At 32.3% G+C, this 25,345-nt stretch overlaps 1 protein-coding gene across 1 annotated transcript in view; it reads left to right on the forward strand.

The window, feature by feature from the left end:
* Positions 1-1,045: 1,045 nt before the first annotated feature.
* Positions 1,046-25,345, forward strand: part of LOC124355179 (solute carrier family 35 member F5) — a 33,163-nt gene continuing 8,863 nt past the window's right edge. The window contains exons 1-9 of the mRNA XM_046806181.1: positions 1,046-1,566; positions 8,420-8,557; positions 10,397-10,453; positions 11,517-11,630; positions 13,343-13,495; positions 13,585-13,767; positions 15,097-15,256; positions 18,078-18,237; positions 19,694-19,939. Of these exons, the coding sequence (XP_046662137.1) occupies positions 1,432-1,566; positions 8,420-8,557; positions 10,397-10,453; positions 11,517-11,630; positions 13,343-13,495; positions 13,585-13,767; positions 15,097-15,256; positions 18,078-18,237; positions 19,694-19,939 (1,346 nt within the window). The 5' untranslated portion in view covers positions 1,046-1,431. The remainder of the gene's footprint in view (positions 1,567-8,419; positions 8,558-10,396; positions 10,454-11,516; positions 11,631-13,342; positions 13,496-13,584; positions 13,768-15,096; positions 15,257-18,077; positions 18,238-19,693; positions 19,940-25,345) is intronic.

Consider the following 25,345-nt stretch of genomic DNA (forward strand, 5'->3'; position numbering starts at 1 on the left):
TTTGTTTATAGAGTAGAATCTAAATACAAATAATAAAGTGGAAAGTCCAAAGTTTTGAACAAGATTTGATTTCAACGCACTCTTCCGATGTGGTATCCTGCCTAACACACCGGAACTTTTATTATTTTAACGCTGCTATGAACAAAACTATTTGATGAGCAAAATGTGATTGTACTATGAAGCTAGTTGTCTTGCGAGAGGTTTCATCCGCAGACTAAGTTTTCATGAAACTTCATTTCCACATACACAAGAATGAGTTTTAAGATGGTGCATTTCCAACCACGGAATTTGGCTAAGTGTTATTAAATTCATTATGTAGTAGACTGACAAAATTTTCTCTTTTTCTGGTTGAAATGGATTTGAAAATTTCTTTTCCGTTTAATCACCTGTTTATAAATCTTTTTGCGGGACATCTTGATAATAAACTTAAAGTTTTGCATGCAACCTGAGCGAAGCCTATTACGCGACATGTGGTGTGGTGTGTTTCTATCTTGTATTTAATGTGTTGAAAAATTACCATTTATGTTAAACCAATAAATTGTTGTTTTGCGCAGTCCTATGTTTATGACACTATTTGTACTGTTTGACAATGACATACAATTTACCATTTAACTACAGCGAAACGTTTTTAAACCAAACACAGCAGAATAATTAGTTATTTGTGTGTTGGCAGAATCAATGTATTATCGATACATTTGACATTGGCGTTATGTGTTATGCGTCAGGAACTAAAGATACTGGTTTCTGCATTCCACATCGCGAGAATAAATGAACCTTATTAATACAGGCTTACACAATACATTTTCCATTTTATAAATGTATTATTGCAACAAAAAGAGACAAAAATACCCCTTTTACTACTTTGTATGTGCTTATATATTTTATAATTACAGTACAGTTTTTTAATTCAAATTTCGAGTGGTGAATGATTTAAAACCTCTATGTAAATGTTTTAATTCTTTGGTTGCCTTGAAAAATATATTGATAAACAAGAACAGCTGATCTTTGACAGTTGTACATTTTGTTGTTAGCTGTTTATCCTGTTCTTTCCTTGTTGCAGTGTAACTGATGTTTTTGCGTTTCGGTTGTAGTAGTTTTGTTCACATTTGAGTCCTGAATTTCTTTTAGATAAAATAAGTGAAACTGAAAGTGTCCTCAAGATTTTAAGACAAAGAAAGAGTTTTTAGTTTGTTTAAAACTTTGATATGGAATTTACAGATTTATTGAAATGTGTTTGGTTCAGTGTTACTTAGAAAGAACAAGATTTGGTTTATTTAAAACCAAGACACCGACAGGTCGAAAGAAAAAGTATTATTGCTAATTTGTTCAGTGATTTATTTCAAATTTTACGAACTTCTAAAGCGTTATATAAAAGTGCAAAAATATTTTTACGTTTTAGTTCTTTAGTCAATGTAACAATATTGTACGCTGATGTCACGTTTTGAGGTTAGATCAAATGAACCGTCTGTTAGCGGAATGTTGAGCAAATCTCAAAGGCTTCTCTTGGGATTGTTTGTTTTGCTCTTAGTTGATGTTATTTGGGTTTCGTCTTCAGAGCTTACTAAGGTACAACACAGTAAAATCCATTATTTGTTATATAGTACACATTAACTTAGCATCTAGGTCTATTAGCCTCTACTGTAGCCTAGTTATGCTACATCATTTATACTATTATCAATGTAAAGATATTTGGTAAATGAACGTAAAATATCCTTTTTCCTGGTAAGGGTGTAGTGCAGAGCTCTATAAAGAGCTCCAGTATTTAAAACTAATCTAACATCAAAACAAATATACTTGGAATAAATAAAGAACAATTGTATAAAAATCAACAATAACGTATCAATATCAATACAATGTTGTGGTAAGAAGATAACAGTGGTTTCAATAAATTTTTTGGTGTTTAAATTCAAGAATAATTACCATGGCTACAGTATAATAAGCGGCCACCTACACAATCCGATTATGATGATCGATTTTAAATATTGATACTATCCAATACAACATTTGACCTGTAGATATTCATAAATAATCATTACCAGCTTTCTTTATTTAAACTAGTGACGTCATTACCAGCTGTTATTTCGTTTATGTAGGAGAAGGCTAGTGACAATGATGGGCACAATGGTGATGAATATGCAAACATTGGCTCAAAATAATTTTATAAACACTGAGCAATGTTTTAAATGGTTACAAGATAATGACCTTGCTCCTTTAACCCATTGCGGATCACTGACGAGCTGTGCTCGTCACGCAGCAGCCGGGCCTTACGGCACGATGACAAGGTCAGGTCACAAAAGCGGTCTGCTTTTAAGTTTCCCTCCAAATAGTTCTATTAATGTTTGATAGATTGGGCGATCGTTTTCACTTGTCAACTAAGAGTGTTTAACAACAGTCTACGTTCAGAGTTTTCAAAAGTTTTATAAATATCCTACAGATCGCAGTTGTATGTTGGAGTTGAAAAATCATTTATATGAGTGGTAAATCTTAAGCTCAGCGACTACCGCTCCGATCGCCGTAATTTTTTGCATTCTAACACAGGTTAACGTAATTTCACCGAAAAAAATAGTCCCGATTATCGCCGTAGCCGTTTACTCCCCCCCCCAAAAAAATTTTTTTGGAAAAAATAAAATTAAAAAAACCTGACTGACAGTGCATTTATTCTTTTTTTGGTGTTATTAGTTCGTAGGGTAGTAGTCCATGTACTAATTCTAGTATAAACTCGTCTTATCTTATCAGTAATAAACGCGCGCCGCTTATCTTTTGCCTGTAATGAAACCTGCGTTAGTTCTGTCTGAGTGTTGTGTGTGTAAGCAGTCATGCGTGATCTGGGCTTGGACTTTGCAAGCTCGAGTTAATTTTTTTTCTAAAAGAGCAAGCAGCGCGAAGCGCTGCGCAGCGGGCAAGCATCGCGTGATCTGAATTTTGAATAGGCAAGCTAGGGTCTTTTTAGCGTGTGACAAGAACCATCGCAAGCCATGTCAATAACTTCACTAATTATTCCTTGTCCATGTGGGTTTATTTGTGTACGTCTGGCGGTCAATCGAAGCCGTCCTATAGGTCACGTGACCCGTCCGGCCAATCGGAAACCTTCCTGTTTGTCACGTGGCTACTGTCAATTCATCAAAACGTCCATGGTCGGCCATTTTTTTTAGTTTGATAGTAGAAAATCTTGTTATTTATGTGTTTTGTATTGCCAACATTGTACTGCCGTAAAACTGGTTTTTATATGTTAGCGATAATCGGGACTATTTTTTTCGGTGAAATTACGTTAACCTGTGTTAGTACGAAAAACCTTACGGCGATCGGAGCGGTAGTCGCTGATCTTAATATTTACCATATGAGTTTACCCTCTGCTTTTTAGCACTTCTGATTGGTTGTTTTCCTCAGCTGTTATTATAATAGTAACTAGTATCACATTTTATGGTATAATTTTCGTGTCATAATATGAGCTGATCGAAATGAAAAACTTACGATCATCTGAACTTGAACGATATTTATTAGAGATATTTATTATAATAATTCATAAACAATATATTGTATTTAATTATTTTGTTTTTAAGAATATAGATGGATATATTTTTATAAACCAGAATTCAGTTCAACGTAGATATGAAGTGAGTATGCAATAGCGAGCGATACGATGTGGCGCACCATTGCTGTTCGTTCGGCCGCCGCTGACCATAAATTAATTTGTACCCACTGGTGCCCATAATGGGTTAAATCCAAATTGTACAGTTTGTATTGACGAGATAAAAACTAGAATTAAAAGTGAAAATCATAAGAAAAGTAAGAACAAACATGACGTATCTAAAAACAGTCTTTTTTTGAACATTCTAATTTTGGTTATGAATGTAATGAAAAATCGTGTACTATTTTCGTTTAAATCAAACAAACTATGAATTTTAATTATTAGTAATCAAAATGTACTTATTAATTAATGAATTTACTTTTGACAGCATCAATACCCTGCAGAAATGCAATTGGGTAAAGTAATCGTAAGTTTGTATTACGCTGCTCGAAATCCGTTTAAATATAGTTTAGTTATTTTATGCAATCTGAAACAAATACATTTATTTTACATATTAAAGTATAGCTTCACCATAATACGATTTTAGAAGCATAAAACTTAATTCAGTTTCAAAGTTAATTCCAAGTAAAATCATGTTTGGAAATACATTTAAAATTAAATCATGTGTTTCGTTATTGAATTATGGCGGCAACAACAGTGACGTACGCGTCTTGTTTTATCGTTAGTCACGTTTATCATTGAAAATACATAAGTTAGTTAAATGTTATTGTTTTGTTGTAATTATATGTTACATTTTAATTTGTAAATTATAGTATAATATAATTAATATTTATACTTTAATTTCTAAGATTGAAAACAAGCATAACCATATTGTTCTTTGAAAGATCTATTACGTTATTTCGTCTGATATTTTGTTTTTAGTCTTTTGCAGTTTGCTTACAGTTTGGATAGTCATGAATATTGATGATTAGAGTCATTCGATAATCATCATCCGATTGTGTTGGTGGCCGCTTATTATACTGCAGCCTTCAATGTTTTCTAACCTATTTGTTAATATTTAAAAGGCCAGACATGTGTTAGCAGATTATAATTAAAAATTGACTAATCTTAAGGAGACTTAAAAGTTTTAATGAAATTTGCTTATTACAGCCTAGCTAGTTGATTAAATTTTAATTCTGTTAAACTTAATTTATAAAGGTTGCAAAAAAAGTAGTAAAAAAAGCATCTTTAGGAATTCAGGGTATTTAAGTTCAATTGTTGTTTTTCTTAGTAACAATTCCTTGCGGATTTTTAGAAGTAGTAAATTAATACTTGTCAGATAAATTTAACTTACTTTCATTCTGTGTAGGTATCCAGCTACTTAGTCTGTCTAAATTACATGTTTTCAGTGTTTTGTTGTTATTTTCAAAGCTTTTCCCAATACGCTAGTTGTATTTGGCAAATAAGTAGACTTTAACAAATATAAAATTGAAATCTACCTTTATATAATAATGTAAAATAAAATATTATTACTTATTTATTGATTGTGTAGACATTGATAATTTTATTTTAACATGCTATTGGGCTATTTTGGTCACCCGATATGTAACTGTAGCCGCTGGCTAAAATGACAGACATCCGATAAGTGGGACATCTCAATAATATTTTAATGTAGCTCGTGAGATTTCTAAACATTACCAGAGTGATGACTGAGCAAACCAGCTCATGCATAACCACAAATCTTGGTATTTGCATTGCACCTTTTTCATTGTCTTGGAGAGCAGTTTAGTTGTCGGTGTCAGCCATGAGATGACATCATCGTGACTTATTTTTGACTGTTTATAATTGTTTTTTGCATGTCTGAAATCAAGGAAACCTCTTGATCCTCGTGTTATTTATTGTTTTATTGGTCAAATATGAGAAAATTTAGATAAAAATCTTCAGTAAGTTTAAAATAAGAGGTACTTTGGTATTATCTGGAGGCCACTATATTTGAAAGAGTTATTTCTAATGGTAACCTAAAAACTTCATTATTAAAAAGAATAGACGGTACTTTGGGATTATACCGACCACACCCAGACATGAATCGTTATTTCACATTTCGTTTCTACTGATTACTAGATCTTCGATAGCTGCCATAACTGGGAGATCACAAGAGTGACGGTCCAGCTACCAAAAATTGCTGTTCGTTTAGCGTTACCCAGGGAGCACGTGTAGCAAGCTACGGACGCGAACAACTTCACCCCCCCAAAAGTACTTTGTTCTTACGTACTTTTTAATAATTGTAATTTTTAATTTATTTATTTATGGATAGCTGCCTTTGTCCCCCATACGATATATATATATATATATTACTAGATTAGCGTAGAACAATATTTCGTCAATATAAAACAGGAATTGTCTTATCGCAAACCCCTCCCCATCCTCAGACAGAGGTCAAAGTCGAGCGTCTAGTAGATAACGTGATTGCAGTCTCGCCGCCCGTTCAGCTGGTGCATCGCTTTGTTGTACTTCCGTGTTTTACCTCTACATTTCTCCAAACACAAAAATTCAACAAAAACAATCATTTACCAAACTAAACTCTTTATTAAAAAAACACTAAAAACTTGTTTTTATTCTTGATCACATTCCGCCACCCAAAATGCGAGTGCCTCCGGCCATCAGCGCGGGCATTGACAGCACCTTCGGTGCTGCCCCGCGCTGATGTCGACGAAAGAAAAACATCCCTCGAGATAGTACCTATCAGTAAAATATCAAATTCTAGAGGGGCTAATCAGAAATATAAATTGAATTGTAATGGAAAGGCAATTATGTACCGTGCAAATCACGTGATGCCGCGCGGCCTGCCGTAATCAGGATTCTCGAGAAAGATAAGATAACAGCGATCACAATACCTGGAAATGCTTGTAAGTTTGTAATTTTGTAATTGAAGAGTTGTTTTTTCGTTCTATCATGTTTGTTTCTATAAATTTCTATTTTTGTGTTCTTCATACTAGTGTGGTCGGTATAATCCCAAAGTACCGAATAGACTTTATTTGACTTAACTGTAAAAATTAAATGTCATTATCGACGATCAGTTCTTGTTTTCTGCCTCCCAAAAGGAAGCAATGTGGGTGAGAATGAGGCCACTCTGTCCAATGTTTTATTTGTTATTAGGCTATATAAGTATGTAAATATGTACATACGTATTGAGTGCTCATGGGATCTGAACTTGAAAAAGGTACTATCTCAAGGGATTTTTTTCTTTTTTTGTCAGAGTGCAGGGTGGCATCAAAGGTGCAACCGAAGCCCGTCCTCATGACCAGGGGCATTTCCGATGGGTACTTTCCCGACCTCAGTCACATGTCATATCGACCAACCTGATGTGACGTTGGAAAAGTTGAACGACCTGGGACATGATCTGAGGTCAGAAAAGTACAAATCAGAAATGCCCCTGACCATCAGTGTGGGCTGGCTAAAAAAGATAAACATCCCTCAAGATAGTACCCAAATTCAAGCTCAGATGACGTGAGCGCTGGAAAACTTATCTTTAACCTTCGTACTACTAATCTGAACCTTAATAGCGCGTAATAATAAGTAGTACATAGAGACATAGTTATCTCCTTCTTGCCACTCACTTCCTTTTGGGAGGCAGAAAACAAGAACCGATTGTCGTAATGACATGTAATTTTCACAGTAAGTCAAATAAAGTCTGTTCTTTTTATCACTGTAATTATATAGGATACCGGTAAGAAAGTTTCTTAAAAAATAGTGACCTCAGGATAATACCAGAGTAATTTGAATAGGTCTTAATTTATAAATTATATATAAGTGTTGTTTATTTAAAATTTAAATATTATATTACATCACTGTTTTATCTTTTTTGTAATAACAAGTATTAATATTATTTTATTGTACATTTTTTTATGGATTCAGAATAGTATGTAGTTTATAGTGTTGTAATATATTTGAGAAAGTGTGTTAAAGAGTGCTTTATATAGCAGTAGGCCTAAATGAATTGGCATCTTCATATTTATCAAGATAAGTTCTTCAAAAGTTTTTATGTACTAAGTGATATATTCAAAAATATTTGTTCCACTTATAACGTCTATACAATAATTTTCTTAAGCAAGTTTTTTCATTTATAAACACTTTTTTAAATTATAATTTTGTAAAATTACCTTCTTAATTATTAAAAATTCACTTGTTTATGGACCATTAATAAGACTCAAAACTATCCTCAAAGTAAATAGGCAACTTGCATTCATTCTCAACTCTCAACCAAGAACCATTTTCTCCTTGTGCTTTTTGGCCATGGAAAACATTGTTTAACAATGGTTAACAGGGTTTAATAGGGTTATAATATATAGACTGACTACATACCATCTCCTTTCATCAACTTATATGTTACAAATTCATTGCCAGTTTGGGCTTAGCTATATGTACTGTTTCTGAAACTAACTATATAGTACTTATATCACTGTCAGACAATTAATTAGAGAAAAAGGGTGAAAGTTGCCACTTTCAGCCAAATCAGGCTGACTAGTCAGTACGGTTAACTGACACTGTTTTAAAATTTATTTACCTGTCTGACAATCGGTTTCAAGTGTGTATCTAAGAAAACATGATTTGATAAAAAGTTATCGCTTTATATTTCTTAACTTATCATTATTGCTTACCCTTTACAACTTCCACTAAAACTAGCGTGGCTGGTAATCGATTTCTTTTCTATGAGAAATTCCTCTTATAAATTCTGAGAAAAACTAGGTTATGTGCTAATGCAATACAAATGGCACTCAGCTTCTAGATAAGAAGTGTGGTGCCCTTTTTGGTACTATTCAGATACACCCTTTATGGAAATAGTGGTCAGGGTATCCTTTCCTATTTTAGGTATAAAAATAATACAACTCGATGGAAATTGTTCTGTTTCAGTACACATATAAGAATGCAGAGTTTGAGAAACCGTTCTTCAGCACCTACGTGAAGACATCCATGTTTACTATATATTTATTGGGCTTGTGTTTCTGGCCGCCCTGGAGAGATCAGTGTTCCCGACCCTCAAACTATATGGTGAGTAAATTGTTTGAATTAGTGTGAGGAACAATCTTGTTTATTAGTTACATACACATAATTGTAGATACAAGCACCATTATTAGTCTGTATCCAGTGGATAGCTATCGATTACCATTAGGGTTATAGGCATAAATTTCATCATCCATTACCCTGTTGGGACATGATCGGTCGAGATACATTTTGAAAGTACCGTGAGTTGTAAAAAAGGTTGGTGAAAAGTTAGCCAATAAAGGATGACAAACAGGCCAGACATTCTTCTTAAAAGTAACAACAATAAAAATAATGTAAGCTACTTGTTCAATTATAAATTCAGATTTTTGTAACATTTTAGATATTGATTTACTGAAGTGTTATTTTCAATGAGTAAATTAATTATCTAGGCTACTTAGTAAACATGATAACTGTGGAGACCCAAAACGTCCAGTAAAACTTTGTACTCTCAATGTAAAACATAGTGACTTTATTTTCATGTAACTTAATGATGTAGATGAAATTATTGCAGAATCAAGCACTTTTTGTGTTTTATGATTTAAATTTTATGAATATTGCAATATTAAACAATCTTTAGATAGTGTTTCATATACTGTCTGTTCCCAAGTACTTGTATATTTAAAACAATAAAACCTTAAGCAGGTTTCAATAGATTTAACAATATGCCACAATAATTAACATTGACAAAAACTAAAAAACTATTATCAATGAGAATGAGTAAAATCTTGATTTAACTGTTACACATGGTGTACATGAATGGTGTCACATGATTGAGAATGTAAACAGTTAAATTAGTAAAAATACTTTACATTAGTAACTAAATCAATCTTCTCAGAAAGCAATTTCTACTATACATACGTTATACCCACTTTAAGGCTTTGCCCAGTGTGATAAAAATAATATTCTTTACGATAGATAAAATATTGAAATCTTTTTTCAATTGTTTAAATATCAAGATCCAAAACTTTTTATTTATAAAGAAGCACTAATTTAAAACTGTTTAGTTCAACAATAAAGCATTGTATGTATGTAATTGTACAGGGTTTCTTCTAATGTGGACTTATATTTATAATATAAGTAAGACATATTTATTGCATGTAAATGTACTTAGAGACAGATGGCATAGAAAGCAAGATGATGGCATAGAAAAAAAGCCAACAACGTAATAATCTGAAATAAATTAATAAGTTAGTTTTTATTGAAACATCCATACCTGGTAATGTGTTTTTAATTGTGCTCAGTAGAAATAATTTTGAGATATTTTTTAGAATTACTGATATTTTGTTCATTAGTAATGCTTATTATTTCTTAAGTGAGCGTATTTGTATTCACCTATGTACCATTTTATTCATTTGTTACTTGTTGATAGGAAAATCAGCAAGATTAACTTGAAAACTGTCTTCTAGGGTCCACTGATTGAAAGAACACATAAAAGTACACATATTTTACACATAATTAGAAATTTTCAATTGCACTGCAATCGTTATCAACCAGTATAGAACATTCTAGTTGAATGTTAACTAGGATGTTCTCTACTGATTGAGAAGGATTGAAAATTTGGCAATGCGATTGAAAGTTTCTATTTATGTGTAAAATGTGTGTGCTTTTACGTCTTCTTTCAATCAGTGGACCCTAGAAGATAGTTTTCAATGTAATCCTGTTGATTTTTCCTATCAACTATTAACAATCCCTGGTTTTCAACCCTATTAATTATATTTGTTTGATTATTCAATATAACTATGTTTGGTTTACGAATTACGACATTTGTGTTTCTGATAATATTGTAAATTGTATAACTTTCTGATCTACTGCATAACTTATTGTGTCTTTTCCGTTGTGTTACAGTACATTGATCCTGATTTAGAGGATGAGAGCTTCTACACAGAAGCGAACACAAGTCTTGTAAGTTGCTTTTTGATATTTCCACATTTGAGAAATCATATGACATTATTTATTTGCTCCTAAAAATTAAGCAGCCTAGTACATGAACCAGGGTCCAATTTGCGTTGTATAGCCATAAACCTAATTTTTTTTAATGAACTGATGGAGAAAGTTTCCCTAAGACATTAATTTACTGTTATGATAGTTTTGATAGCAATAAAAAAATAGTATTCTTTGATTAAATGTAATAAACTTCATTCTTTTATTGGTAATATTTTTAAAAACTTTTATACATTGATGTATTTTAGAGAAATTTGTAAATATTGTGGTTAGGCAAAGAAGATAAGTGATTGATTAAAAGTTTATTTTTGATAGTTAAATGAACTTTTGGAGTTGTGTCTTAAGTTTTATTATACAGAAACAATGTTACAAGACCTGCATTTTGATTATTTCCTTAATTCATTTTAAGACTAATAAATTACTGGATCATGCAAGATGCAGAAAACACATGATACAAAGAGTTAAATTACAAGTTTGTAATACAACTTTGGTATCATGTTTCCCTACTTGTATGTTACAGTACTCCAGTTGCAGAAAAACACATGATACAAAGAGTTAAATTACAAGTTTGTAATACAACTTTGGTATCATGTTTCCCTACTTGTATGTTACAGTACTCCAGTTGCAGAAAAACACATGATACAAAGAGTTAACTTACAAGTTTGTAATACAACTTTGGTATCATGTTTCCCTACTTGTATGTTACAGTACTCCAGTTGCAGAAAACACATGATACAAAGAGTTAACTTACAAGTTTGTAATACAACTTTGATATCATGTTTCCCTACTTGTATGTTACAGTACTCCAGTTGCAGAAAACATGATACAAAGAGTTAACTTACAAGTTTGTAATACAACTTTTATATCATGTTTCCCTACTTGTATGTTACAGTACTCCAGTATGATTTGTTTGTTTTATCTATTTTTGGTTAATTTTGTAATATTTATTCACCAGTAACTTGGCCATAAATCTCCACAAAAATTATATTTTACTCTGTAAGTGAATGAGGTGATCTGTGTGCAGAGTGACCCAACATATGTGCCCGTCAAGTTGCCTGAGCGCAGTGACCGCAGTTCAGGAACAGAGAGTGATGAGTGCACCGTCAACCGTTCTGTGCGCTTCAGCAAGCTCGCTGAGGTCAGTCATCTGTTGTTCAAACATATGTTGAAATGTACTCAACTGAGAAACTTTTAATAACTCTACCATAAATGAAAGTGTAAATTAAATATATCTATTTTAATACAAAAAGCTGGATGTTTGCAAAGGACATATTTTGTTTGATAAGCTGCATGATAATTAGGAAAATAAAAATAACAGCCAAGAATTGAAGTTTAAATAATTATTTGAGTTAGAGTCAAGTAATTAGATTGTGTAATAACTTTACGCATGGACGATCAAGTAGAAAGGTTGAGTTATATAAGCAAGGATATAACTCAAGGACATTGAATTATCAAGGCACTAAAATTATATATTTGTTCATGACTTGTCTCTGATATTATACATTTTTATTTTAGCCATATTATTAGGAAGGGGAATAATTGGAAATGAAATTATCAAGGTACCAAAATTGTACTTTTGTTCTTGAAATTTCTGCTATTGCAATGTTTTTAGTTGGTAGAAACAAGGAAAAATATTGTGGATATTGAATTATCAAAGTACCAAAATGGTATTTTTCTTCCTGACTTTCTATTATTGTACTTTTATTGATTGAGTTATTTAACACGTTCGCTGTGGGCGGTAACTCTGGTTACCGCTGCTACGCTGAGCTAGGAGCGGGCGGTAACTGTGGTTACCACAGGAGCCTTTGCTCTGAAATGAGGTCAGTGTGCGGCCAGCACTCGAGCTATCACAACGATGTATTTCTCGCTTCTCGAGAGGTACTTTTCCCGCATTTTTATGCACTTCGTTTTCACATTAGACCTTTCCATTATTTTTAATGATTTTTAAAGTTTTTATATTAGTAAGTGGTTTGCAACACAATGCATCATCCCCCGGGACCAAGTGGTGTACAATAACCAAGTTCAAAGCGTACAACAGGGCCCAGTATTGAGTTCAAACGACGAGGATGACAACATGGACGATGTGGAGTACCAGACGGACTCAGAAGTTGAGGATCCCGATTACGAGACTAACCCACGCCAATGGAGCACTCACAACTGGATTGGAACACATTTTTATAAACTTATGTACTACAATATTTTTTGTATCATTTCAAGTAAACATTTAAATATATTTTGTTATAATTTACTCACCACATATTTGTAAATAATAACTGAATTTGAGTGAGTTAGCGGAGATTTATATAAACTTTTTCACATTTTTATAAACTTTTACATTCATTTTGGTTTTCACATTTACGTATAAATATTGTTTATATGTGTCTAAAACGAATAAGATACAATTTACTTAGTTACAATGTATTCATTTGGAATATTCCCACTGCCATAAAAGGGCGTTCCCTAGTGCGAGCAGTAACTAGAGTTACCAGCTGGCAAGAAAGACTGTCCTCAGGAGCTAGCGGTAACCACAGTTACCGCATTCCCAACATGGTAGAGTGATAACTTTTGTGATTTATGAGTAATTTTCATATATATTCTATCATATTTCATCCAAAAGTAAGTAAAAATATATTTACAAAATGTCAGCATATAGGGAACTCTATATAGGGATTTTTAGCATCGAACGTGTTAAGGCACTATCTGTAAATATGAATATAAATTTATCAAGATGGTATTTTTCTTCAAGAATTGTTATTATTACACTTGTTCCATATAACTATTATAGAAAAGTGCTCTCCAGGCAAGTAGTAGTTGTATGTATGTAGTATAGTGGCTGATGTTGTGATGCAGGTGCGACACATGTCAGAATGTGATGCAACAGAGGCACTCTTGGCGAGACTGTCCTACTCAGCGAGTCTACGTGCCAGTGACATGTACCGTCGTGCGACAAGCAAGCTCGACATGGAGCAGATCTGCAAGACTGCTTCCATCTTCTGTGTTGTGGTCAGTGCAGTGTTATCTTATATTGTAAAATGTGAGGTCGTTATACAATAACCATACAATTGTTTAAGTCAGGACGTCTTATGTTCCAGTGGTTTGGAGCATCGTATTCTTATCAAGCAGCTCTGGCACAGACAGAAACCGGCGTGGTGACTGTGCTGTCCTCCACGTCAGCACTGTTCACCCTCTTCCTGTCTGCGTTGTTCCCTTCCGGTGCAGGAGATAAGTTTACACTGTCCAAATTGGTAGCTGTCTGCATGAGTATTAGTGGACTGGTAAGTTCACGTTGAGCTGGCTGTGTTAAGCATTCTCTTATTTATCACAATCACTCAACATAATTTATGTTTAAACTTTTTAACCAACAAAAATAAATACTTTGCCTTTTGGTGGATAAATTATTTGACAAATAAATGTGGTTCAGTACTTCCAATAAATGGAAGTCTTGCTGCATGCAAGATCTGTAACATAGATTATGTTTTGATGCTTGTTCCGTCAATATTGAATAGAGGGATAGGAATGAAATATTAAGGAATACAAAAAGTCACAGTACAGTAATTGGAAACTCGTCGGGGATATAAACCATGCTGCTTTGTTTGAAACTTTACTTTGAGGATTGCATTCAGGATACATTAAACATTAGTCAGGAGAAAATTAATCTACTTCTTGATATGGAAAAACAGTTTGTCCAATATTGAAAAGTGTCACCTTTTCTATTAACCAGGTATGGCAATCTGATGGTCAAGGTTGAAAATGTGTGGGGAGAATATGTTTCTCTGGAGAAGGTAAGAAACAATTGAAAGAAGGAAGAACAAGGTGGTGTCTATGTGAATTAGGCCCTGAGACAGCATATTGTGTAGCTGTGACAATATAGGAGAGGTCTGCATCTAGAGATTAATGTTGGGCTATTGTGAAGTGATAGTTATGTTGTTGATACAAAAGATGTTGATAGATGTGATTAGAGATGTAGCCACTTAGTTGACAGAGGAGGATATTTATATTATACCCATCTACTTCAATGCAGATGGGACTGTAATCCGTCAACTGTTCTGTTCCAATTTTATCCTAAGTCAGCTTGTGTATCTTGTCTTTACTTTGGAAAAAGGTATCTTCTTCTCCAAATTTTTCTCAGTTAGAACCTAAGTAAATATTACCACATATTTTAAAGGATACTTAGAGACTTTGTAGAATTGCATAGGTTTATTTATGGGGTTTCAGAGTATAAGAGTTGTGAGCAGTTTAAAAAGAAGAAAATGAATGGCAGGGCAAATTGTTCTTGAAGTTATAAATTTATTGTTATTAAAGCTGTTTGTGTTTGTGTTTTCATGATTATAGATAAAAGTGTATTTTTTTCCAATTTGTGTGTCTAGATTGAATTTTACTGTAAATATCTATGAAACTAAAAAGTAAAATTCATGCTTTAAAAAAAAAAAATCTTACATTTTTGTTATCTTTCCAAAAAGTGTTTTGAGATCACCCAAGTTTTTATTTAAAATCTGTAACTGTTAAAACATTGATTGAGAGGGTGTGGGTATTTTCATCACTCTGCACATATTCTCTGTATACATTTGAATGAAGTCAGTCAGTTTTTTGTGTATGATGTACAGGTGGTAGTTAGTCTATCAGATTTAAATGCTGAGCCAAACAAGCCAGTAGGCACTGGGGTAGCGTTGTCTCTCATCAGTGCATTTTTCTACGCAGCGTACCTTGTGTTTCTACGACGCCAAGTGGATCATGAGGACAAGATGGATATTCCACTCTTCTTTGGTAAGTCAGAAGTATCATATCTCGAGTAATTTGTGTGATTCTTCACTGAAGTGGAAAAGTAAATAAAACTATTTTTAGTTTAATTAAAATAAGTCCTAAACATTTTTGAAATGTTACAAAAAATATACTGTAAGTTAAGTAATAATTTAAATACAGTTTTTTAATGCAATCATAAATCAGAATTTCAAAAAAGTGTTTTATATACCTCTTTATCAGTAGTTTTTCTGTCAGTGTTACTTTAATGATAGGTTTCAGCAGTGAGCCAATATCAACTCCAACATTAAGATTCTTAATGGATTAATCTGTACTCATAAAGACTCATAATTAGTTAAAAATATAAAAAAAACACAACCCTGTAAATGGTAAATATCCTATATCGGTAGTTTTAGTTACATTCTAGACCTGGTTTTTTTTAACATGGTCTATGTTTTGTTACTATGTCTAATATATTCTCAAAAGGTATCATTATTGATACTAATAGAAAGAGGCATGTCCAATTTACTTAAATAATAAACTTTTTCATCATTTTCATGTTTTCTTAGATATCTGTACATTTTGTAATCTCAGACCTGTTTCTTACTTTCTCGCACACTGCTCCAGTTGCACACGCTGTGAGAAATCAGCTGGTTCACTTAGCTGTTTTATTCTACCAGTCAGATGTTGTTGTTTCTTATTTATAAGTTTTACAAGTAGTAATTGTATGTTTTGGTGTTGTTGTGAATGTGTGCTTTAAAAAGATATAGTATATTACAACAATGGATCTTTACTTTCACAATCGTTTCAGTATTATTTGAAAACTTTGATTTTTGTAGTAACCTTGATTTTTTACTATGATATTAGCTTAAAGTAAAATTATTTTTTTTAAATAGTCAAAAGAATGAATAATAAACATTGAACATTGAAGTTCACTTTTTTGGCAAGTTGCGATTTTGACCATCTGTACTTGTGTTTCTTTTATTTTATCATAATATGTAAAAGCATGAAGATTCTTTAAGCATTGGAAAGATATTAATTATTATTACTAATAAATTATTACACATTTTCGAATCTTAAATTTTATTTCTGCGAGGTCTTTCAGAATCGAAAATTCCATCATCAGGCAACTTCACAAATAAAGTGCAGTAATAAAATTTAGATTGGAAAATGTGTAATATTTTACTAGTGATAATAAATGTTAAAACATGTTTAAACCTTTTACTTTTTTTGGTTTTACTCAAAATTAAATGTCCTAGGTTTAATATATATATATTTTATTTCTTATCATCATATGTTTTGTACAAATTAAAAACTTTGAATTAACGTTTTACATTTTTTATGCTTGCAAGCATCTAGTGACACTACATTTAAAATACATATGCTGCATGCGAATCACTAGACTGTACATCTTGTACAGTATTACCTGTTCCGTAATATTGCCTGGCAAAGAGTTCAGTATTCCTAGTTCTCAATAGCACCAGTTTCAGGGTTAAGTGTGTGCGCACACACACGCACACGCACGCACACGCACGCACACACACACACACACACACACACACACACATACACACTGTAGATTCCTTTTAATAATAGCTCATTTAGAAGCTGAAACCGATTATTCCAGTATCACTAGGATATTAGGCTATTTAAAATTGTATTTGCAAACCTGGAAGTTGAAAAAAAAAAACAAAAAATAAACACATTAAAAAAATGAATAAGATAAATTACATATTAACTTAGTCAAGACATTATTTGATTCTTGTGCAATGAAAAGGTTCAATAAGTAATATTATTTTTTTTAAATAGTCAAAAGAATGAATAATAAACATTGAACATTGAAGTTCACTTTTTTTGGCAAGTTACCAGAAAACTTTCACCTTCAGTAATATTTTGTACCCACTCCTTTCTTTTTCCTGAAGTTGTTCAGATTGAAAAATGTCATCCATGAAACATTACACTATACTTACAAAATGCAGTCACATAATTTCATTTTATTTTTCCCTTCAAAGAATCTACTTTGTTATGTTTTACCTTTCGAATGTAGTATATTAATTAGCGTATTATTATTGTTAGTGTGTAAAAGTTCATTTTAGGTGGTTTTTAGTCAATTTGTTACTGAAGTTTTAGAGCTCAAACAATCTTAATTGATGATAATTGGAAGAATATTAATAAAATATCATAGTGGTATTAAAGATCGTAGTAAAATAATAATATATTGTTCTAGGATCTGAATGGTATTAAGTTTTACAAACAAATTAAGATTCTGTATTTATGCAATTTTCCCTCCAAGTAATAACCCACTAAAGTTTTGAAAAACAACCTGTTTTCTGTTTGAATTACATGTTTATTAAATGGACATGAAACTCTTGTAAAATTTGGTGAATGTTGATTGATGGAGTAAAAGAAAATGTGGCAATCAAGGTTCATGTGTTTGTGGGAAATTCCTATTTTAAATATGTAAAACATGTTTAAAATTTAAAACTTGGATTTAATGTTGTATATTTTAGATATATTTAAAAATTTAAGTAAGTTTGTGTTAAAATAATTTGACTTAGCGAACATCAAGGCTAGTATTTCTTGTTTCGGTACCATCCCAAATTAAGGTTGTACATATCCAATAATAATGGCTAAAGTTCTCAAGTCAGAGGACCAGTCTTTTTAATGGGAATCTCCCCATCACTGAAAGTTATACAATTATTTGTATTCTTTACTATCTGTTGTTTTATGCTCACATGAATGTCATAGAGATAATGTCCAAGGTTTAGACAGTTTCTGAGTAGTCAACTTGTGTACATATAGATAGAATTGTGTTTTAGGATGATAGTAAAATATTTATATCATTCAGGGTTCGTGGGGTTGTTCAACATGATGCTACTATGGCCACTGTTCTTCTTCCTGCACTATAGCCACTGGGAAAGGTTTGAGTGGCCGACCAAACACCAGTGGATGTTCCTTCTACTCAACGGACTGGTGGGGACTGTGCTCTCAGAGGTCCTCTGGCTTTGGTTAGTCTGTTCACCCATAATCACACTATAAATACATTGCTAGTTCAGACTTAATAGCAACTAAGTCGAGTTTGATTATAAGGTTGTTGTGCATAAACAAACCCATAAATGAATAAGAGTATTTGACTGTATGATTAGTATTTTTCATGTAGTAAAACAAAGCAACTCCCGCAATACAAGTTTACAAACCATCCATAAAACATATGTATCACGTAATTAAAATTTTCTGGTTTACAAGAAAGAAGGAAACCGTTGTTTTTCGTTCTGAAATTCTCACTGGACAACTAAACTGTTATAAACATTTTAGCTTTTAGGTGTGATTTAAAATTAAACTACCTAGATCATGTTACAAAGATAACAAAGTCATTAATATTATAGAATATGTCTATTAAGTAAGATGTAAGACATTTTAAAATTAACTCCCTTAACTTAACAAAAAATTTCTTTACTGTATTTTCATTGTTACTTGTTTAAGATCGAATGAAAATAATTACATATTTATTTTTAAAGCAAGTATACAAGCATGTATAGTTTGAATATTTAAATGTAAAGTACAAGAATGTTTGAGAATTTTCATTGAGAAACAAAAATATAGCTATTGTATTACGCAACAAATAGCTATTGGTTGCGTACTAATTACATGTTTAAAATGAGTCCGATAATTCTATGACCAAAGCAATTGTTGGGTCAAAATTACCCTCTGTACAGGTGGCTCATAACATTCCGTTATATCAGATGTTCCATAATTCTTACTTTTTTACTCCACCTCTTTTATAATTTGACCATTTTCAAATCTGTTTTGATAATATATTGTAACATCACATGGGGGTATGAATTCATCAATAACTATTTTTCTTTCTCCCTCAGTAAGATGAAAAAAAATTCAGAACTGTTAAATGGAATAATTCATTGTGTAATACCTCAAATTTAAGTTTGTTATGAGACAAAACCAATGACACCTAAAAATCCAATTTTTCACTACTTTATTCTAAGTGGATGCTGTTTGAACAACAATAAACTAAAATTGATCGCCATGTTAGATAAAGACAATTTAGAGAGAGATCTGCAAGTTTCACCATTCTTCTTTCATTCTTTATGTGAAAGAAGAATAAGGTTTTACACAATTGTTGGTGTTAAATACTTTTTACTTACACAAATCCTAATTTTATTAGGTAGGGTAAACATATCTGTACACCAAAAATCTAATTTTCTATATTTTTTTAACCAATTGCACAGAAAAAGTTTAGAAATTTTCGTCAGTGATTATCTTTAGGTAATGGTCTACCATGAGTATTTTAGCCTCATCAGAAGGCTTTATCACAAAAATACCCAAAGAAAAATTGAATATTCTCAACAAGTTTGATGGAGAGGGGGTTGAGACTATTCTTGACATACCCATCTGAAGTCTTGCAGACACCAGTTCTACATCTAAAGTCAGTGTTTGTCTGTAACACAGGGGCTGCTTCCTGACAACTTCACTGATAGCCACAGTGGCCCTTAGTCTCACAATTCCTCTGTCCATGGTGGCCGATGTGCTGTTTGAGCGAGTCCACTACCCCGTCCTGTTCTACCTTGGTGCGGTTCCAGTGTTCCTGTCATTCTTAGCCGTCACGTTGCTTGCGCACTATGACAACTGTGATCCCGTCCTTGAAGTCGTACGGAGAGCTTATCATGCTCTTTGTAGGAGAAGCAGGGTCATCAGGTCAGTGGTTTATAGCATTTTTTAATTAGTAAACATTTAAGTGATTTTAAGTAGGAAGGACATTTTAGAATCTTCCAGGCTTTCTTCATGTGATGTGCTATAACTATCTTTCTTATAAATGATACCATAAGATATAGATTTTATTTATAAGCTAGTGATAATCAAATCCAGAATATTTCAAGCTCAAACCTGACTCTAAATCCTAAATCAATACTCAAATTTAAGCCTTAGTTAGTGTAGGATGAAGTCAATACCAAACAAATTCCTTTATCCTGAAACTAATTGTGAGTATTATTTTTATAATTAGTATTAATTTTTAAAACTTGCTTATACAAAGTAGGCAGTAATTTTCAAAGGCATGAACTCCAAATAATAATGTATGACTGTTCTGGGTACCATTACTAGCCAGACACTGCAATGATTTGATTTGATTTGATTCATCTGTTTTGTAAATTAGACAGTATGTAACAATAACCAAACCACATGAAAGCAGGAACAACTGGTAGACAACAGCAATATGGCAACACTGCCTTAACCCGCGAATTAGCAATTATTTTTCCCCCTGATGGCAAGCCATTTGTGAGGAGTGCTAAGTACCCATATTGTAAACATTTTGTAAAAAAAATCAATTACATAGGTGTACATGTGAAATTTTTTCAAGGGAATGTGGGGATCATTATGTTATAAACAAATTATGCATAAATAATTAAACCAAGATGTTCATTTTTTAATTTTTGAAAAGTAGTGGACCTGCACTTGGTAAAGTGTGATAATATAATAAATATTAGAATCTAAGATAGTCAATCCTTAATTTTTTCTTGTTTCCGAAAATCCTAATATTGTAAACATGAAAGTGAGTTTGTTTGTTCCACTTTCACATGTAAACTATTCAACCGATTGTACTGGAATTTTACATGGACATTCTTAGGGTCTCTGGTTAACATATAGGCCTATTCTTATTGAGAAAATTCCTCCGGGCTATGCCCCAATGGTCTAAAGTTGTGTTACAGCAAACAAATGTTAATAATTAAAAAAAGAATCAACTGTTATTTGTACAAAAACATTGTTTTATGTCAGCACAACCACAGGTTTAATTAGTTTAACTATTATTATAAATGTGTTACCTTTAATAGTCTTGAAAGTATAGTAAGCTTGATAGTAACAACACTTCTTATTTCAACTTTATCTGCAACTGCTGTTGAGCACAGAGTAAGAAAATATACAGATAAGAAAATAAAAAGTGTTAGTAAAATATGCTTTTAACTGAACATTTAACAAGTATTATTTAGTATGCAGTGCTTGGGCAGTACAATAATGCAGATATCAAAGTTACTATCCAAATTTTGCTATAAATTAAAATACGGTAGTAAAACCCATCTTGTGTTGTCTTTTGAGATTAGTAGACTAGTAGATTAGTAGGCTTTTCAGATCTGTGTGAAAGAAGGTAAAATCTACAATAGCACAAAAGTATATGCCGGAGTAAATTACAGTGGCCATAAATATACACTTTTCAACATGTTTTCTAACTCAACATTGGCATTAGAAATATAATTCACTTCAACCAGAAATGCTCATACACGTGCCTTCAGAATTGCATGTAAAGCTATAGGTAATTGATAATATAAAATAATATCCAGGTTCTCTAGAAGAAAAATTAAAAATATTGTGTCACAAATAGTATACGCAAGGCTAAATTTGTTACCATGGTTACGATTATTTTCAAAAATTTCAAAAATATAACTTTAACACTGAATGTTTCTAAAATATACCAAAGTGGAGACAATTATATGCACTACAAAATAAGAAAAATTAATTAATAACCAATCTTTAAAGTTTATTTTTATTTTTGAAAAGTGGTGGGGTATATCTGGTAAGGTATGATATTATAATAAATATTGATGAATCTGAAATAACCAATTTATTCTTAATTTTATCTAGTTTTAGAATGTATATAGACTAATGGTATCCAGGTTCTCTTGAGGAAAAATAAAAATAAATTGTAAAACCCACAAACAGTACACAAAAGGCTATTTGGTACTATGGGTACAACCATTCTCAAAAATTAGCAAAAATATAATTTTTACACTGAATATTTCCAAAATATACCAAAATTTAGAGAATTATAATATGCTCTAATAAATAATAAATTAATTAATAATCATTACCTGGTATCCTTCAAATGTAGGCTCGTAGGTGCATAGGCACTATATTGAGGAGTGACAGGTTTCTTCTTATGTATATTTGATATGGGAATATTTCACTAATTATATTCATTTTACAATAAATTAATAATCATTACCTGGTATCCTTCAAATGTAGGCTCGTAGGTGCATAGGCACTATATTGAGGAGTGACAGGTTTCTTCTTATGTATATTTGATATGGGAATATTTCACTAATTATATTCATTTTACAATAAATTAATAATCATTACCTGGTATCCTTCAAATGTAGGCTCGTAGGTGCATAGGCACTATATTGAGGAGTGACAGGTTTCTTCTTATGTATATTTGATATGGTAATATTTCACTAATTATATTAATTTTACAATAAATTAATAATCATTACCTGGTATCCTTCAAATGTAGGCTCGTAGGTGCATAGGCACTATATTGAGGAGTGACAGGTTTCTTCTTATGTATATTTGATATGGGAATATTTCACTAATTATATTCATTTTACAATAAATTAATAATCATTACCTGGTATCCTTCAAATGTAGGCTCGTAGGTGCATAGGCACTATATTGAGGAGTGACAGGTTTCTTCTTATGTATATTTGATATGGTAATATTTCACTAATTATATTCATTTTACAATAAATTAATAATCATTACCTGGTATCCTTCAAATGTAGGCTCGTAGGTGCATAGGCACTATATTGAGGAGTGACAGGTTTCTTCTTATGTATATTTGATATGGTAATATTTCACTAATTATATTAATTTTACAATAAATTAATAATCATTACCTGGTATCCTTCAAATGTAGGCTCGTAGGTGCATAGGCACTATATTGAGGAGTGACAGGTTTCTTCTTATGTATATTTGATATGGAATATTTCACTAATTATATTCATTTTACAATAAATTAATAATCATTACCTGGTATCCTTCAAATGTAGGCTCGTAGGTGCATAGGCACTATATTGAGGAGTGACAGGTTTCTTCTTATGTATAGGCATGTAGGCTCGTAGGTGCATAGGCACTATATTGAGGAGTGACAGGTTTCTTCTTATGTATATTTGATATGGGTTCTTTCGTAAGTGCATAGGCACTATATTTGTATATTTTATATGGTAATATTTCACTAATTATATTAATTTTAAAATAAATACTATTTTTGATAAATATTAATATTTAGGTGTCTACAAAATAACCCAACTGAGGCTGAACACAAATTTTACTTACAGATATTTACAATATGTTATCTCCAACGTACTCCCCTCCTTGATCTGTATATCGCTCCATGCCAATTTTCCACTGTGCGTAGCAATGCTGCAGATCATTTTCCGTAATCTTGTTCATGACTTCCATCGCTTTTCTTTTATTGCTTAAAAAATCTCAAATCTTGTTCCTTTCAAAGCTGATTTGACTTTAGGAAACAAAAAGTCACAGGAGTCCAAGTTGGGTGAGTATGGTGGATGATCTGAGGCAGGGATGTTGTGTTTGGCAAAAAACATCTTCACTGACAAAGCTTTGTGAGCTGGATTATTTCCCTGGTGGAGGACCCATGAATTGCTTTTCCACAAATTGTTGCATTTTCTCTGTACATGGTCACATAGGGTAGTCTGGAGGACGCTAATGTAGTAATTCTTATTCACTGTCTCCCCCTCCAGTATCCAGTTACTGTGCACATCATCAGTTTTTTATAACGATAGTCTGCCAATGCGTGTGTTGTCACTTGTGTCTTCACAGCCGTCTTTAAATTGTTTAAAAGACTCAAACACTGGTGTTTGTGATAAACATTCATCACTGTACACTTTTTGTAACATTACTAAATTGTTTCACTTGTAGATTTTCCAGGTTTGAAAAGAAATTTGATGTTCACATGCTATTCTTTCTTGATATTCAACATTTTTCTGATGCTGAGACTAAAGATTAACTGCTTATAACGGGCGCTAAGTATGGTAGCCATAAAAAATTGAGGAGTAGTGGCTGGTGTCACATGACCGGCCGTATGATATTCAGCCTTATTTGCATTCATTCTGTGACTCCGCCAATACTAATCTGGTTGTTTTCTAGCCATATGATGTATCACTAATTATTGTAGGTCCCAAACACTTTCATTGCACTGCACAATAGCCTACATTGATCTAGGCTAACTAACATATCATATATAAACCATGAAATTACTAACAAACAACACTACATATCGATTTAAATAGATCCATAAAAAACTTATTATAAGTAATTAACACTATCTCATGAAATAAATTCCTTAGTACAATATAACACAACAGTGGCAGTACAATAGTACGTGATTTGTAGCCCGTACAACAGGTGTGACACACAATCACATGACAATAGGGACATTCGATGTCTACCAGTTATCTCGAGGGACAATTGATATTTGTATACAAAGTTATGTGTGTATGCAGGCAATATGCCTGCAAATGTGACATGCAACATTACTTTTATCAAACAATTAGTAAAAGAGTGCCAAATCTTGGCAGATTCGGTAGTCGAAATTCATCAATTGGTGTTTAGATCCTTACCTTTATTTCAATATTCGGTAGATTTGTCTTTAATACATCAGTGCTATTGGAAATAATCAAACATTTTTTTATTCTTCAATTTTACATAAGCAATTATCATTATAATGTAACTTCAGAGGCTGTAACTTTGATAAAATTTATTCTAGTTTGTCTATTTCAACATATTCATCATTGAAATACCTATTACTTAATGACCTTGAAGTAAGAAAGTAGAGATGTGCAGAACTAAAAGAAGCACTATGCATGCCTAACCAAGGCAATTAGTTGTCGCCCTCAATATTTTCTCATTAGTTTCAATTGTTGGTTCTGTCTGCATAAGCTGCTCGAAAGCATTCTGTTCATTATCTCAACCTGTAGTACAGTGGTTATAGATATGACTATGCTGGAATCATCACCACCAAAACAGGTAAACCAATCATGAAACATGTGGAATGTAAGAAAATTATCACTAATTTTGAGGGTAGATTTAACCTTTTTCACTCAGATTCACTGTGACCAATCATGTCCTTCTCAGGTTAATATTTCACTATCCATCCAGTGACAGATTTCCCATTGGACACACTGGGTATGGCCTAAAAGCGTAGCCTTTGAGGAGTGTCAGCCATTTGCAGATATTTTTTGACTGATAAATTATAGGAACAGAAGTAGACTACCTAGTTGAATCTGTGTTTTTTAAACAGGTGGAAGCAAC

Source organism: Homalodisca vitripennis, chromosome 2 (genome assembly GCF_021130785.1).
Source record: "Homalodisca vitripennis isolate AUS2020 chromosome 2, UT_GWSS_2.1, whole genome shotgun sequence".
NCBI classification, from domain to species: Eukaryota; Metazoa; Arthropoda; class Insecta; order Hemiptera; family Cicadellidae; genus Homalodisca; species Homalodisca vitripennis.